Here is an 18,074-nt window from a genome sequence, read left to right on the forward strand (position 1 = left end):
CTTTACCTGTTCTCACTCTACACCTGAGTTTTAGTTCAGTTCTTTACCTGAGAGTTTTGTTTGTAGCCCTGAGTACCTGTTCAGACTACACCTGATTGTTTTGGGCAAACCACTGGACGCTTGACCCCCGACCCCCCTATCCCCAGGGCCCAAGACCCAGCTCAGCAGTATCTACCCCCCAACTCTGTTGTATCTACCCCAGCTCTGCAGTATCTACCCCAGCTCAGTTGTATGGGCAGATTTCTTCCTGCCCCTGGAGTGGAACAGAGATGGGGAGGTCCAGACAGACAGACACTTTCAGAGGTCAGAGTTCAGAGGGCTTTTATTATGGGATAGATATGGTACACGTGGCAGAACACAGACGAGTGCAAAGCAGAAATCAACAGGAAATCAACTGCTACCATGTGAAAAGAAAAGAGAGTAGAGAGAGAGAGAGAGAGAGAGAGAGAGAGGAGGACTTTTACAATGTTAAAAGAAAAGAGAGAGGAGGACTTTTACAATGTTAAAAGAAAAGAGAGAGGAGGACTTTTACAATGTTAAAAGAAAAGAGAGAGGAGGACTTTTACAATGTTAAAAGAAAAGAAAAGGAGGGAGGGAGAGAGAGAGAGAGTTCATATGTAGTTCATATATTCACATATAAGTTCATATGCAGCTCTCCTGCGGATGCGTTTAATGCCGCACTGCAGAACAGACCAGGCTTGGGGGAGTGGGCTCGCACACCTGTCCACAGGGGTCATCCCAGTGGGACACACACACACACACACACACACACACACACACACACCGTGCTTCTCGTCTCTGGTCCGAGAGTAAAGGGCACACAAGACCCGCTGCCCTGAGTTAAAGTCGTCGCTTTCAAATGAAAATTGACCCCAGAGGTCAAAAGGTCGCTGATCCTGGTCCTAAATGAGAGTCAGGGTGGATGGTCCAACTGCCCCAAGCCAATCAGATTCTGAGTGCATAGAGAGTTGCCTAAATATCTCAAGGTCAAAGGTCAGGTGTCATAGCGCTCTAGTTGAAGCAGAAAGCCCAGACTGACACATCAGTGGTTAATGACACACACACACACACGTTCAATTTGATAAGTACTAGATTATGTGGAGGACATTTTGCACCATCAGAAATTAACATCCCCCATGAGCACAGCGCCCAGCAGGACACCAAGGGGCTGGGGGTGGACAACAACAGACATGGCCTACACACACACACAAGGTGACAGAATGGAGGGACTGCGTTCCATTCTGGAAAGACACATTACATGTGCGCTCTTTTATCAGTCACTCAAAACAAGACAACTAACAGGCACATATGAGGGAGCACGCTGTGTGTGTGTGTGTGTGTGTGTGTGTGTGTGTGTGTGTGTGTTAACAATGCATATAGTCCGATTTGACGACTATCTACCTGCTACAACAGCCTTGATGCATTGCAACTGGAATAGCTTACTCCTGTGAACTACTACTGCCAGAGATACTGCACTCTCTGGACTTATCAAAATGAGTGTTTGGGCTTAGATTCCATAAAAACACTAAAATTAATCTTCAAAAGAAACATAAAAACCCTCCTGCGTTCTAAAACCCTCCTGCATTCCAACTCTCCAGTGGTTCCAGAGTGTCACCCTTCCTCTTAACCCTAATAATATAATAATATAATAAGATCATAAAACTAAAAGAGGGGTCCGGTCCTCTGTGACAGCCGTGTTCTGGGGCACAAACATCATGGCTGCTAATGACGAGCCAGACAGTTAGGGGCCTTAAGCCAAACTCCCACCTCACCAACTAAACAACAAACTAAGACAGGAAGAAACAAAAACAGAATAATAATAATAATGATGATAATGATGATAATGGACACAGAACACGTGGCAGAGAGAACAGGGGAGGCAGAATTCCCATGATGCAACAGGTTGGCATGTTCAGATTTCAGATGGGCAGTCCCACAGTCTTGACCCAATGGCAGACTGGGCCTGGAGAGGTGGCAGACTGGGCCTGGAGAGGTGGCAGACTGGGCCTGGAGAGGTGGCAGACTGGGCCTGGAGAGGTGGCAGACTGGGCCTGGAGAGGTGGCAGACTGGGCCTGGAGAGGTGGCAGGAGGAAGTGGGAATACACCCCCCCCACACACACACACACACACACACACACAGCAGTGGGGCGAGGGGTGGGCAGACAAGATGGCGGATTGGTGGTGCGTCTGTGCAACTCAGCGGCTCCTCTAGAAGAGAGAAGAGGAATTCCAAAATCCAAACAAGTCAGAAGCTCATCTGATGCGTTCACATCTGCAGGGCAAAGAGAGACACAAACAACGCGTCAGTACAATACCACTTTCCTCTCACAACTCATACCATCACAAACAACACAAACCATCACAACGGAACAGAAAATGGACATTTCCACTTTTTACATGGAGAACAGGCCAGAGAGATCTGCATACTTATGTGTGTGTGAGTGCGTGCGTGCGTGCGTGCGTGAGGTCACTCACCTGTATAGGTGCTGTGTGAAGCCATTTCTCTTTGTCTCCGCTAAGCTTCATACAGGAGAACAGGTCACATACTGTCGGCAGGACCAGGCGTTCCTGGACACACGGAAACCAAAACACACACCCATTAACTCATCACACACACACACAAACCCATTTACTCATCACACACACACACACACACACAAAAACCCATCAAATCACACACACACACACACAAACCCTTTTATATTGTTTACTTGAATGTTATGTTTGTCTGTGGACCTAATTGGTAAAATATGTCTTGTCTTCACCGTGGGATAGTGGGAAACGTAATTTTGATCTCTTTGTATGTCTTGACATGTGAAGAAATTGACAATAAAGCAGACTTTGACTTTGACAAGAGTAAATCCCCTGTCCATAGCAGTGTTAGCAGCAGTAGAGTAGATGCCCTGTCCATAGCAGTGTTAGCAGCAGTAGATTAGATGCCCTGTCCATAGCAGTGTTAGCAGCAGTAGAGTAGATGCCCTGTCCATAGCAGTGTTAGCATAGCAGTGTTAGCAGCAGTAGAGTAGATGCCCTGTGCATAGCAGTGTTAGCATAGCAGTGTTAGCATAGCAGTAGAGTGCTGGTCACTGACCTGAGCCTGAGCCCTCTTGCGTAAGAGCCACTTGTCCTCCTCCGTGTCCGTGTCCGTGCTGCTGGGTTTGTCCTGGGTCTGTGGGGCGGGCGTCGGGGTCAGCACCCAGGACTCGGGCTTCAGTGGCGTGTGGAAGGGGCTCTCTGTGTCGGGCGCTTTGAAGAGCGAGCTGCGCTCCTCGCGACTGCCCTTCTCCTCCTGACTGGACGTGGACGAGGGGGCCGGGGAGGGGTCGCGTGGGCACACCCAGGCAGAGAGGGAGGTGGGCGTGGGGGTGGACGCTGTGGTCTTGGCGCTCCTGCCCGGGTGCAGCCAGGCCTCCAGGATGGCGTGGACCTTGCGCTGCTGCTGCTGGTGCGGGTAGAGGGCAGCGCGCGCGGGCTCGGCGGTGGGCACTCCGTTCTTGTCTCGGCCCTCCTGCTTCAGCAGCCAGCTGGCCAGCGCCCCGCGGCCGCAGTTGTCCTCGCACACGCACTGGGCGAAGGTGGCGCAGGGCTCGTTGGCACGGCACGCCTGCTCCACCTGGCCACTGGATGCCCGCTGCAGCCACAGCTCCACGGCGCCCGCCGGGGGGGAGGTGGGCATGACGGAGGGGGTGGTGGCGGGGGTGGCGTTGCCGGGCGACGGCGGCGTCTTCAGGCACTTGAGGTTGCCCAGGTTCTCGATCTCGAAGGTGGGCGTGGCCACGGAGCCTCCGCAGCACGAGCCGCAGCTGGAGGCAGAGCCTGGGAGCCACTCGCTGGACGAGAAGCCCTCCTGGAAGGGCTTGAACACGGCCTTCCAGCGGTCAGCGTCGCTCGCGCCGGCGCCCACGGCCTCAGGGGCGGCCATGACCAGCCAGTCGGCCAGCTCCTCGGAGCCCTCCCCCGGTGCCTCCGCCATCTCGGCCTCGGACTCGTCCTCGGTCAGCAGGAAGTCGGACTCGTCGATCTTCTCGATGGAGAAGGTGGAGTTGGAGGCGGAGCTTGAACAGCTGCTGTTAGCGCGCTCTCTCATTGGTGACTTCTCGCGCAGAAGCCACGCCTCCAGGTCCTTCAGCTGGCCCCAGGCCCTCTGGAAGTCGAAGGTAGTCAGCGGAACCACGGGCAGCTACGGAGACAAGTCGGGGACAAAAAGGCCATCAGAACAAACAACTACACTCAACGCAGTTCCACCTCTGAAAACTGGTGTCCAAACACGTATTCAGACTGAACAGGACTGGAGTCCTCCCAGCATTGTGCTGCAGCAGAGGGGTCATATTGAGCCGAGTGTGTGTGTGTGTGTGTGTGTGTGTGTGTGTGTGTGTGTGTGTGTGTGTGTAACTTCCTCATTCCCTGAGCCGCCTGCCCCAGCTGGCATTTCCTGCTCTGGATTTCCCAAACCTGTTCCGTGTGTGTGACCTGCTCCGTGTGTGTGACCACGTCAGAGTGCTTTGTGATGAGTACAATAACCTGCATCAGCAAAGTCACCTGAATGCCACAAGGCTGTGTGAGCACAAGAATCTGCGTGTGCGTGTGCGTGTGAGCGTGAGCGTGCGTGCGGCTCTTGGGTCTCTCTACAGGGGAACCCTACAGGGCTTCACACAGCTAGGGAGGGCCCAATCCAATCTCACCTGGGGCTGCTCCTTGGGGGCAATCAGCCAATCCTGGGTGTTTTTGCTGAAATGGTGTCCAATAGGAGCACTTGTTACTGGCCTGTTTCCCAGGAGCCAGTCAGCCAGAGGGGTGCTGCAATCCGACTCCATCTTCTGTGGGGAAAACCAGTCAGGTTACAGACAAGCACAGACTGCCATGGCACCAGGAGCAAGCCCATGCACGTGTGTGTATATATATATATATATATATATATATATATCAACATACTATTGTTTACAGACAAGCACAGACTGCCATGGCAGCTACACCAGATAGATACTTTATTGATCCCCAAGGGGAAATTCAAGAACCAGGAGCAAGCGTGTGTGTGTGTGTTAAGCTCACTGCGCACCTGCTTCTTGGCAGCAACGGGGCAGTTCTGCTGTAGCCAGGGTCTCTCAATAGAGCTGGACCAGGGAGAGGAGACGGCTGAGACCTCCTGAGAGAGAGAGAGAGAGAGAGAGAGAGAGAGCGGGAGCGAGCGAGAGAGAGAGAGAGAGAGAGAGAGAGAGAGAGAGAGAGAGAGAGAGAGAGAGAGAGAGAGAGAGAGAGAGAGAGAGAGAGACTGATTAGCCTACTGGTCTACGAGCTAGCAGGATTTGACTCTTTGTGTGACCTGTGTGTCACACAAAGAGTCAAACCACCTTCCTAACATCAAATGGGTATTTTGATTACTTTCAGTCTGGTTTTCAGGCAAATCACAGCACTGAAACAGCTCTCATTAAAGTTTCCAATGACATACGCCTCAACACAGATTCAGGTAAAACATCAGTCCTAATGCTACTGGACCTTAGTGCAGCATTTGACACTGTTGATCACAATATTTTACTACACAGACTAGAACACTGGGTTGGATTTACAGGCATAGTTATCAGTTGGCTAAAATCATATCTACAAGAAAGGAGCTTCTTTGTTGCCATCGGAAACTGTACCTCAACACCAACGTCCTTGACCTGTGGTGTTCCCCAGGGGTCGATCTTGGGGCCACTATTATTCAACCTCTATATGCTCCCACTTGGACAAATCATTCAAAATAATTTGATTTCATATCATAGCTATGCAGATGACACACAAATGTACTTAGCTCTATCACCAAACAACTATGGTCCTCTTGAATCTATGTGTCAGTGTATAGAACAAATCAACACCTGGATGTCTCAAAATTTTCTTCAGCTGAACAAAGAAAAAACTGAAGTAATTATATTTGGTAAAAATGAGGAAAGACTTAGGGTTGCCACTCTCCTTGACACAAAAGGGTTGAAGGCAAAGGATACTGTTAAAAATCTTGGTGTATTAATTGACAGTGATCTAAATTTCAACAGCCACATGAAAGCGATAACTAAATCAGCTTTTTACCACCTCAAAAATATTGTCAAACTCAGAGGGCTGATGTCAAAACATGACTTAGAAAAACTCATTCATGCATTTATCTCCAGCAGGGTTGATTACTGCAATGGACTGTTCACAGGCCTTCCTAAAAAGACTATTAAACAGCTTCAGGTGATACAAAATGCAGCAGCTAGGACTCTAACAAAAACTAAAAGAACTGACCACATTACTCCAATTCTTAAGTCCTTGCACTGGCTTCCAGTAAGTCACAGAATTGACTTTAAAGCACTATTGCTTGTTTATAAATCAGTAAATGGAGCAGGACCTAAATACTTGTCAGACATGCTTCAGCAGTACACACCTTCTCGTCCTCTCAGGTCCCAGGTGAAAAACCTGCTAGTAAAACCTACAGTTAGAACTAAACATGGTGAAGCAGCTTTTAGCTGCTATGCGGCTCAGCTGTGGAACCAACTTTCGGATGACATTAAAAAGGCCCCAACTGTAGCCAGTTTTAAATCTAGACTTAAGACCAAACTGTTCTCAGACGCTTTCTGCTAACTGTGCCGAGTTACAAATTCTGAATCTGCCTCGATAATTATTCTACTTTGTCTTTTATTACTTTTTTTTACTACTTTTGCCTTTGTTTTTGCTTACTAATTATTCTTTATTTTTAAATGATTTTACCTTGTGTTTTATGTTTTCCTTTTATTATGATCTTTACCTTTTAACTATTCTTTGACTATATTGCCCTTCTATGCTTTTATTTGTTATTATCGTTTGGTTTTGTTTATGTAAAGCACATTGAATGACCTCTGTGTATGAAATGTGCTATATAAATAAACTTGACTTGACTTGACTTGACTGTGTGTGTGTGTCACCTGTGTGTGTGTCTGTGTGTGTGTGTGTTTATGTGTGTGTGTGTATATGTGTGTCTCACCTGTGTGTATGTGTGGGTCTCATCTGTGTGTGTGTGTGTTTATGTGTGTATGTGTGTGTCTCACCTGTGTGTATGTGTGTCTCATCTGTGTGTGTGTGTGTCTCACTTGTGTGTGTGTGTGTGTATATGTTTGTGTGTGTGTGTGTCTCGCCTGTGTGCATGTGTGTGTTTCTCACCTGTGTGTGTGTGTGTATATATGTTTATGTGTTTGTGTATGTCTCACCTGTGTGTATGTGTGTGTATATGTTTATGTGTGTGTGTGTGTCTCGCCTGTGTGCATGTGTGTGTTTCTCACCTGTGTGTGTGTGTGTGTGTGTGTGTATATATGTTTGTGTGTTTGTGTATGTCTCACCTGTGTGTATGTGTGTGTATATGTTTATGTGTGTGTCTCGCCTGTGTGCATGTGTGTGTTTCTCACCTGTGTGTTGATGGTGCCAAAGGAGGTGATGGCCTGGCGCAGAGTGCGAGCATCCGCCTGGAAACTCATCTCAGGGGTCTCCTCAGGACTCAGGTTTAAAGAGGACAACCTACACACACGCACGCACAGGTCACACACACACACACACACACACACCTCTGTTAGTAAAGGACTACTAAAAAACACTTGTGCACGTGCACACATCTTCATCAATACTGCCATAGAACACACACACACAAACAAGCCCATTATTATGGCATGAAACACTCACACACACTCATACACAAACACTCACAATCACACTCATACACACTCACTCACACACAACACTAGACATCACTAACAGAATCACCTCCATTATCAAACCATCGTGGACAGAGCCATTCAGAGCTACTGAGCCGCTGGGACGCACACACACACACGCAAGCTTGTCCACACACACACACATACTGAGCCGCTGGGACGCACACACACACGCAAGCTTGTCCACACACAGGATTTCCCATCCTGACTATTCCTGTTGGTCCAATCAGAACTAGCACACCCCCACCCGAATACCTACACACACACACACACACTACCCTCAGCTGGGCCAATCGGATACCCATACACACACTACCCTCAGCTGGGCCAATCGGATACCCATACACACACTACCCTCAGCTGGGCCAATCGGATACCCATACACACACACACGGGTTCCTTAGCAGGGTGGTCATCATTGTAGGCCATTATCACAAAAGACAGGCAGAGAGCCTACCCCCCCCCCCCCCCCCCCCCCCACACACACACAGAGTCCTGAGATTAGAGAAGCCACACACACAGCCTCTATTCATCACTCAGCCTGCAGCCTCAAAACAGTCATTTACACTGATGACTCCAGCTCTCTCTCACACACACACACACACACACACACACACACATCCTCTCCCCCCCCCCCCCCCCCCCCCACACACACACACCCTCTCCCCCACACACACACAGTCAGACATGCACACACAAACATGTGACCCCCTTCCCTTCAGGCGCGCGCGCACACACACACACACACACACACCCTCTCCCAAACAAACATGTGACCCCCTTCCCTTCACACACACACACACACTAGGGGTGGGCAATATATATCGTCTGCGATAATATTGTGATTGTTGTTTTACCGATGTGCAAATTTACATTATCGAGTATTTAAATAACTTATGGGGAAAAAACACTCGAAATCACGCATTGAAACCCCATACGTTCACTAAATCCAGGAGGTGTATGCGAGAGAATCCCCTGGTTGCAGCAGAGCAAGTGTCACATGATCCCTAGTGGGTCCACGTTGTCACACGCAGGTCTAATGTTTATTTTGTGTAGCGAGATCAACACGTACTCTGTTGGTCTGCTTAGTTTTACAGTGAATCCTATGTTTTGAAAGGAACTTCAGCTTCAGACTTTCTCTTGAGAAATTGTTAGGCCTAGTCATCTTCTCTAATGTAGCTGGCTAGACCATGTCATTGCCACACACACAAGTGGGGGCAGAATTGGAAATGTGTCAGAGTGACAATGCATTGGTTGATTTGGTTAAAAAGTCACAGGTTAGGTTAATGGTTATTATTGTATTGATGCTCTTCATAAATAATGAGCTGTAAAGTGGCTCAGACTTTCACAAAAATGTTTTTAAAGGATATCGACTAATTATCGTTATCGTCAAAATCACGAAAAATATCGAGATATATTTTTTGTCCATATCGCCCACCCCTAACACACACACACACACACACACATACTTACTTCTCCAGGCAGCTGGTGAGCTGGTTGGCCAGGTCGTGGTTGTTGTGAGAGTTCTCCAGCTGGTGGATCAGGATGTCAAACTGCCCCCGAAGCTGCAGGAGGACATCAGACACACACACATTAGTGGGACACCCTCAACACACACACACACACACACACACACACACACACACACACACACCGAAGCTGCAGGAGGACATCAGACACACACACATTAGTGGGACACCCTCAACACACACACACACACACACACACACACACACACACACACACCGAAGCTGCAGGAGGACATCAGACACACACACATTAGTGGGACACCCTCAACATGCAGACAGACTCACACACACACAAACACACACACAGTGTGCAACACGGTAAATGAATCACACAAACAGACACCCACGCACACACACAAAACCAGGAGAGAAATAAAGATGTGAGAGCCGTGATGGTGATTCCAAGTGACCACTAATGATATTTTGGGGTGATTTTCAGAAACATTCTTTTCCCCACCGCAGGGCCACACCATAAACAATGTCTGGACACCAGTAATGCACAGTTCCCCTTTAGAATCGCCCAGACAGACACCACACACACACACTGCAATGAAACTAGATCATGAGCTGTTGTGCTGTCTAGGGTGGGCAGGTAGGTAGCAGACCTGACTAATCGATCATGACAGATCTGGAGTGAAGACCTCAGTGCATTACACTGCCCAATGCCTGAGTTACAGCATAAACACTAATGTGCTGTGTAGTGTAGTGTAGCGTGCGTGTGTAGTGTGTGTGTGCGTGTGCGTGTGACTGACCCAGTAGAGTTGCTGTAGCTGGTTCTGCAGTCCCTCGGCCTTGAGTTGCTCCACCAGGTCGATCTGCTCTCTCAGCCACACCTCACGAGAGCGCAGGTACTCCAGGTGACGACTGATGCAGGTGTGCAGCTGACACTTCACCTGGGGAGGGAGGGAGGAGAGAGAGAGAGATGAGAAAACACACACACACACAAACACAGCAGACTACTTGACCCTGATTGATTTCAGTCTGAGCAGGTTATTAATGTCTTAGTTACAAAGAACACACACACACTTAGAAAAACAATCCCTACATTTAATGCCTGAAGCAACCTTTCTTCAAAGCTGCTTTTACCCGTTACCTGTTGAGACTGTGTGTGTCCTGACACAGATAAAGTGTGTGTGTGTTTCTCCGGCTAGTCCTTGGCTTGCAGAGAAGGTTAAGGGCAGAGTAGTGTCCAGCAGACGGATGACCTGCTCTCTGAGTCCTCACATCTCTGTGTCTCTATATATCCCGGAGAGGACATCTCCACCCTTCTATCTCCACACCCACTGGCCCACAACCACCCACAGCAATAATAATTATAAACTCTGCCAAGGTCAACAGCAGCCCCCCCCAAACACACACACTGCTGTGGGCATGTCACATAAAGGGCGTGGGATAGTAATGGGCACGCACGCACGCACGCACACACACACACACACCGCTGTGGGCATCTCACATAAAGGGTGTGGGATGGTAATGGGCGCGCACACACACACACACACCGACCGCTGTGGGCATGTCACATAAAGGGTGTGGGGTGGTAATGGGCACCTGTTGCGCACCACGAGAGTGTCTCATCATGCTTTAGGTTTGGGCTGAAAAGCTGCTATTGTTCTCCCATAAAGATGGGGAGATTAGGCAAAGAGCTACTGTAAAAAACACACACACACACACACACACACACACACACACACACACACACACACACACACAATAAAGCGCTCTGAATAGACGCGGCGTCAGCGTGGTTTATCACTCACGTTTGGTGTAAAACTGAGACTTCAAAATAACCCTCAACTCACAAATGGTAAACTATAGAGCATTACATACTCCGACATACTTTGCCCTGGAACAACACCAACATAAATCTGCATGTGCTGACACAGGCCACACATACCTTCTTAGTGGGTGGTGTGTGTGTGGAAATATGTTTTCAAGTGTGTATGTGAGACATGACAGAAGTGTGTGTGTGTGTACACTTGGGCAGGTTATGTCTGACTAAAGCCTAAGCCTTAACAACAACAGCTAGATGTGTTACCTTTCCTCTTTGGTGTGTGTGTGTGTTCACCTCTCTGGAGTTGTGCCGGAGCTGAGCTGAGTATGTGTGTGTGTGTGTGTGTGTGTGTGTGTACCTCTCTGGAGTTGTCCCAGAGCTGAGCTGAGTGTGTGTGTGTGTGTACCTCTCTGGAGTTGTCCCAGAGCTGAGCTGAGTGTGTGTGTGTGTGTGTGTGTGTGTGTGTGTGTGTGTGTGTACACCTCTCTGGAGTTGTCCCGGAGCTGAGCTGAGTATGTGTGTGTGTACCTCTCTGGAGTTGTCCCGGAGCTGAGTCTCAGCCTTCATGACTCCAGCTATTGCCTCCTCCAGCTGGGCACGAGCCTGTGTACACTGCTTCAGTGCACTCTTCTCCCTCTCCTCACCAGGCATCCTACACACACACACACGCACACGCACACGCACGCACGTACACACACGCACACACGCACGTACACACACGCACACACGCGCACACACACACACACACACACGCACACACGCACACGCACACACGCACACACACACACACACACACGCACACGCACACACGCACACGCACACACACACACGCACACACACACACACGCACACACGTACACACGTACACACACACACGTACAGCGAGAGAAAGATCCAGTGAGATATTGCACAGAATCATTTAAATACCACATTTTACAGCAACCAAAGCTCCAGGACTAAATTCAGTGTGTGTGTGTGTGTGTGTGTTTGTGTGACTGTGTTCACGTGCTACCACTGTATTTGGAATTTTCAAAACAACCCAAATCTTTCTCTCCAAACTTCTTCTTTTAGAAGCACAAAGGAGGCGAGGGTTCTTTCTGTCAGAATGGGGACTTTTATTCTGTTCTATTCATCTTCTGGAACTTTCCATAGAGCAGGTGGCAGTTTAGCGCATGTGGCCTCCGGCCTCAGCCCTTTTGGCCAACAGAGGGCTCGTCTTTCCCGTCAAGGAAACTCATGAACGGAGGGAGATTTGGCGCCTCAAGCCAGCAGCTGTATTTCACTTCCTTTTCCTGTGAAACACGCAAAGGCTCTCCGCTGCACTTTCATAGAGACAGGGCAAGAGCACCGACTCCAGAACAGCCCCCAGCCAACGAGAGAGAGAGAGAGAGAGAGAGAGAGAGAGAGAGAGAGCGAGAGAGCGAGAGAGCGAGAGAGACTTTATTCATCCCAATTGAAATTTTAGATTTCAGTTTCAGGTTCCTGCTCTGTTATTTAGCAGCCATCATCAACAAGGTCAGAGGACGATGAATGCAGCTGCGCTCTGGCGTGTGAGTGCCTGCCAGAGTTTCAGAGGCGCGTGCACACACACACACACACACACACACACACACACACACACACACACACACACACACACACACACACACCATAAATCTCACGCTCCCAGCACGTCCCGCGCGTGCACACACACACACACACACCATAAATCTCACGCTCCCAGCACGTCCCGCGCGTGCACACACACACACACACACACACACACCATAAATCTCACGCTCCCAGCACGTCCCTGTTACAGCAGCAGCCACATCCGCACAGGAGACCGATTTCCACGAAGGCAACTATACCCAGCTGAGGGGGCAGGAGACCTGCAACTATACCCAGCTGAGGGGGCAGGAGACCTGCAACTATACCCAGCTGAGGGGGCAGGAGACCTGCAACTATACCCAGCTGAGGGGGCAGGAGACCTGCAACTATACCCAGCTGAGGGGGCAGGAGACCTGCAACTATACCCAGCTGAGGGGGCAGGAGACCTGCAACTATACCCAGCTGAGGGGGCAGGAGACCTGCAACTATACCCAGCTGAGGGGGCATTTAGAGAACAGGCCAGTCATACCTCTCCACTCACATGCCAACCCTGGGGTTGCCCTTCTGTCTGCACACACGCACACACACACACGCACGCACACAGAGGCTAAGAGCTGGCAGCATAACTGGCTGGCTCCTGTACTCTGCAGCATACAGCTGATTAGAGCGGATTGTTCGGTCCAGCTGATCGGGTTCTGATTTGTTTTTGTGTGTTTGCAACTCATTCTGACCACAAAAGCCCTGAATATCACACACACACCCCCACTACACACACACACACACCCCCACACTACACACACACACACCACACACACACACACCACACACACACACACCACACACACACTAAATACTCATCTTCCGTCATAGTGAGGTCTGAGGCTCTGCAACATAAAACTTTTGTCCACTGGGGAACACTGAGGTCACACACACAGGTCCGGTGGGGAGTACTGACGTTAGTGGCCTCGCTGTGCACAATAACCACTTGTGTTCCTGTCAGGTATGCGGCAATGCTCTCTGAAGTGATCACTCTGACCAGACACTGAGCCCAGAATCCTCCCATGACAAAACACACACACAGCCACGTCTGAGCCCTTTTCATCCTGAAACACAGGACGGCTAAACCGTGAGTTTGCTCAATACCCGACATTAGCTTTGGTGTGAATATTCAAAATGCTATGAGAACATAAACCCAACATATTCCCAACGCTATGAGAACATAGACCCAACATATTCCCAACGCTATGAGAAAATAAACCCAACATATTCCCAACGCTATGAGAACATAAACCCAACATATTCCCAACGCTATGAGAACATAGACCCACACCGATTAGCAGATGGGGACAGGGTTCACAGTGCACAGCGTGTACTTATGAGGCAAACTTTGCCCCAAAGATTACTGCTGACACAGTCCAACTGGACTGTACAAAGGATCAGATGTCCAGTCGGAGGCCCCCAGGGGGAAATAATCAGTCCAGTCGTGGCCCTCCCTCACACAGGACAATGGGGCGCATATGAGAACAACCTGCACAGGTTTCTCTAAAACTGCTACCACTTAGTTATAGCCTTCACATATATACTGTATTTTCATTTTATTATTGAGTAAAATAAAATGAAACACAAAGAACAACACATAGGGAAAACGACCACTATATACCTTGGAATGGATTAACAGTAATATAGGCTGAATCTTGGATTATCAGTAATATAGGCTGAATCTTTCTGATTGAAAATCTTTCAGTACAGTTTGCACAACAAACAAACCCTTGCAGAATCATTTCCCAACCAACAACTGAGGAAGTTAAGGGCACTTGCCCTTTTTACTTGAGCAATCAATAGTTCAGGTTATTATAACGCAAAGGTCAGTTGAAGACCCTCAGGTGTTATGTGGACATGTTCTTAGGCCGTATATGCAACCAAAAGCAGACAGAAAATGTTTGAAGTATGGCTCCCAACCTAAATGGCAAACATACGACCAGTGGGGTATACTACGAAGCACGTTAAACATATCTAGGCTATGTAGACATATCGAGGCTTGACAAAGCCTTGACTCAGGGCGTTAAGTGATACTAAGATAGCAGTTATGTGATATATTTGTCAAACTAGGCTTTCAGCTCAGATCTGTGTGCGTTCTCGGTGTTGGGATGACGTTGGCCAATCGTGAAACTTGGAGACGCACAAGACCGCCTATATTAAAAACAATTATTTCCGCATTTTTTGTGTCTAACCTATAACATCAAATAAATCAATTGTCATCAGTTGTTGTATGGTATGCACGTCCATAGTGGGATATTTGCACGCACAGCACTATTAAAGCGCATTCGAGATCCAAAATGTTAGTAGAGGCGGAGCTCCACCTGTAAGATACTAAAACAGATCCACTTTCGTGTCACAGCATACCCTGGCTTTGAGCGCAACATACCTCGCTAACCCACTAATCGAGATTCGTGGTATACCCTACAGCACTGAAGCTGTTACGGTTGATACGACTTATCACGGAAGATAAGTCCTGCCGGAGCAGGCTGCTTTTGGCGATACCGGCCACTGGGCTTGGAAACTAGATCTGTCAAAATTCAATTAAGCCAAAATAGACGACTTGTAAAAAAGACGACTTGTACAATAAGGGGAAGCTTCACTCAGTAGATCCCTAATCGAGCAAAATTCCACACTACTTTCTTTCCTGACCTTGAAAGTACAGTTATGTTCAGAAAACAAAACCCATGGTGCACTACTGACAAAACATAAAAGATACAAAGCAAACATTCTCTTCATACGTGCAACAGTATTTGAAGAGTTTGCAGGTAAGAGAAAACAACTGCATACTCTTAGCTGCAGCACCTTTGTTGAAATGCTACCACCAACTAGCTAGTTAGCTCAAGTCCCCTGACAAACTCAGCCGGTCGAGTTCTTTCAGAATAACCAGGTAATTATGGTGTGAAAATGAAGGATTGACTCGCGTTACTGCCATCAATACTTTTGTGTATGTAAGAATGTCACTATATGAATGTTTGAACTACTGTCCTTGAATGCGGTATTTTGTTAGCATAGCTCTCCCTGCTGTTGTGCAAGCCCAGCTGATAAAATGGTGGACATGACACTAGCTTGCTAGCTACAAACAGCACTTTTGACGGGGAATAAAAGTGTGTATTTTGTCCTACCTCGTCTTGTTGTAAGTATCTAAGTTCAGAGAATACTGTGCGTCCTGTTGGGTAGGCTTCCTCTTCATAAAAAACACAGAGCATTAGATGTTTGCTTTCATGATTTTATCTATCGACAACCCTCGGCTGACTGCGACGTCATCAGCAGTGACGCAGCCCAGCCGCCTCCACCATCGCTATCGCATTCCGCACGTACACACCATATGCGGGAGGTGGGGCCGCTGCGGGGGAATCTGCGAAGGACCGGCTGGGTAGCACTCTTACCAAGAAGAGCGGCTGTCTTTCCAATTAAAACAGGCTCAGACAATTTCTTCAATACCGCTAACAAGTTCCTTTCTCTGCGATAGCTATTATCTAGACTATCACAAAGGCTTTTTCGTGCTGAGCTGACTACTGAATGTGTGCCATCTGAAATAGATCTGATCAGTTCGCAGAGATGGACAGCTACCTGGTCAAATGATTCAACCAACAATAGACAGTGACGGCTATTATTGAGACATTGCAAACCACCACTGTGTTATAACACACGATATACAACCTTTAAAGAGCAGATAGCCAACGTCATTTTGCTCATCCACAGCACAGGACAACTTGTCATAAATGTGTTGATGCTGGCACATACTTCCCCCATCACTGACACATGTGTGGGTTACTAACATACATCAACCAGCAACTACTCAGCTGAGTAAATGGATCTGTGCACATTTCACTAGAAAACCTAGCCCAGGGCCAACATAGTAAACCATTAAGCTGTATGAATCAAATGCCACCAACAAGAGACACATATAGTTGGCCTGTATGTGGAATAATGCCTTAATGTCAAAGTAAGTGTGCAAATACAACTGGTACTTTAAGCACTAGTTCAAGGAGTTTAACAATTCATGCTGGTTTCGAGCAGTGGATGTTCTATCGTACAGTTTAGTCCTACATGGCACTGTAAACAATTAAGTCACATCCATCTAACTACTTGCATCTGCACAATAGTGCCACAGAAATGACACCTAGATAATGTCTCTGACCTCAGAGACAAGTGGACCTCCACAGAAATGCTACATTTGGAAACAAATTAATCAAAATGTGTTAATGAGCCATTGAATACACTTCACCACTGTTAACACGCAGTAAGTTCGTATGTCGTTAATCCCCCTCGCATACGTAGAACTTGCTAGGTTGGTTTAACGTTTGCTAAGAAACTTTGGTCAGAAAGAGCTTGCCAGGCAGTAACAAACATCAGAAGTATCTTTTGAGGCCAGTCAATGGTTTACATTGTAACATCTCTACACCATCTTCTAATTTAGCTAACGTTAGCTATGAGCTAGCTTATTAGCAAGGTAGTCTTAGCTAAATAATGTTACTTCAACCAATAAAACAGTAAATGATAACACTAATTTCTTAGTTACTCAACAACTTTGTTCACTTACCTAGACCCCTTGGGTGACAGCTTGGATTTAGATGTCATCAGGTTTTTGGAGTTCAAAAGTACAGCAGCTACCGGCAGATTTCCCCGGCGCGTTCGATGTCAAGCATGGAACGCCACTGGAAAAATGCACGCAATGGAAATACGTCATGACGTTACTTCCCTTCCAAAGGACACGCCCACAAACATATTTGTGGCAGATAGGCTCTAAATCTCTGAATTCACTATTAATGCTGCCACCTTGTGGATGAAAGAAGCAGCGGCCTGATAAAAACGGGGCCCTCAAGGAAGCCCAACTAGAAAGCAATCATAAATCATCAGCTTGAATCCTCATCATTAGAAAAAGCCATACCGTGAACCCTAGTATTTCGCATATTCAAATAGAATAAAACAGAATAATTCATTAACATTTGACATGGCAGGGTATAGCTGTATTAACATAGTTGATGTCATAGTAGCTGTTTTAATCAGAAGCTTCATTCATTTTTTTCACTGATGTTGGTAGGCCACAGGCAGCCTTTTCTTTAGGCATTCCATAGTTTGTCAAAATGAATTCAAACTTTGAACAAATAAAAAATAGCTGTTGCATGACCAAGGTTTATAATTGCAATGGAGAATAGTTCTGGGTGTTTAGTTTATTGCATGTGTTATTATATATACGTTCTTGAATTTCCCCTTGGGGATCAATAAAGTATCTATCTATCTATCTATCTATCTATCTATCTATCTATCTATCTATCTACATGATGACCCTACACTGTGCCAGAGTTGAGTGGTGTGATACAAATGCTCTCATTATTAACACTGTGAAAACAGAGGAAATCATCCTTGGAAAACCTCCTCCTAGATTCACAATTCAGAAATCAATCAAGTAACAGCCTATAAATATTTGGGTGTCATGATCGACAAAAATC

The 18,074-nt window shown here is 47.4% G+C and overlaps 1 protein-coding gene and 1 long non-coding RNA gene across 4 annotated transcripts; one reads left to right on the top strand and one right to left on the bottom strand.

Moving 5' to 3' along the window:
• The first annotated feature begins 569 nt into the window (after positions 1 to 569).
• LOC121685276 lies at positions 570 to 861 on the top strand. Its single transcript, XR_006023314.1, has 2 exons — positions 570 to 609; positions 642 to 861. It is a non-coding gene; the product is annotated as an uncharacterized LOC121685276 (long non-coding RNA).
• Positions 862 to 1,072: 211 nt separating this feature from the next.
• Positions 1,073 to 17,279, bottom strand: ncoa4 (nuclear receptor coactivator 4). 3 transcript variants are annotated; one of them, XR_006023308.1, is made up of 10 exons: positions 11,521 to 11,664; positions 9,974 to 10,114; positions 9,166 to 9,257; positions 7,390 to 7,498; positions 5,058 to 5,144; positions 4,684 to 4,818; positions 3,093 to 4,181; positions 2,477 to 2,569; positions 2,069 to 2,273; positions 1,073 to 2,001 (listed from the first exon to the last, which is right to left on the bottom strand). XR_006023308.1 is itself a non-coding variant. In XM_042065710.1 (10 exons), exons 1-10 carry the CDS (start codon positions 17,200 to 17,202, stop codon positions 2,268 to 2,270), a joined length of 1,914 nt encoding a protein of 637 aa, XP_041921644.1. In that variant the 5' UTR covers positions 17,203 to 17,279; the 3' UTR covers positions 1,073 to 2,267. The 3 variants fall into 3 exon arrangements, 2 of the variants coding, with proteins under 2 accessions (XP_041921644.1, XP_041921643.1); XM_042065710.1 differs by adding an exon at positions 17,165 to 17,279 and having other exon boundaries at positions 1,073 to 2,273; positions 11,521 to 11,644; XM_042065709.1 differs by adding an exon at positions 15,744 to 15,900 and having other exon boundaries at positions 1,073 to 2,273; positions 11,521 to 11,644.
• Between the last annotated feature and the right edge of the window lie 795 nt (positions 17,280 to 18,074).

Source organism: Alosa sapidissima, chromosome 16 (genome assembly GCF_018492685.1).
Source record: "Alosa sapidissima isolate fAloSap1 chromosome 16, fAloSap1.pri, whole genome shotgun sequence".
NCBI lineage: Eukaryota > Metazoa > Chordata > Actinopteri > Clupeiformes > Clupeidae > Alosa > Alosa sapidissima.

What these genes read in the sequence shown, in the direction of transcription:
- ncoa4 (XM_042065709.1), bottom strand. Translation starts at nt 15,811, where the DNA reads ATGAAGAGGAAGCCTACCCAACAGGACGCACAGTATTCTCTGAACTTA. An exon ending in TCCGGGACAACTCCAGAGAG is followed by an intron (nt 10,115 to 11,520) that starts GTACACACACAC and finishes CTCCCTCCCCAG; the next exon opens with GTGAAGTGTCAGCTGCACAC. An exon ending in GCAAGAGGGCTCAGGCTCAG is followed by an intron (nt 2,570 to 3,092) that starts GTCAGTGACCAG and finishes CCGTGTGTCCAG; the next exon opens with GAACGCCTGGTCCTGCCGAC.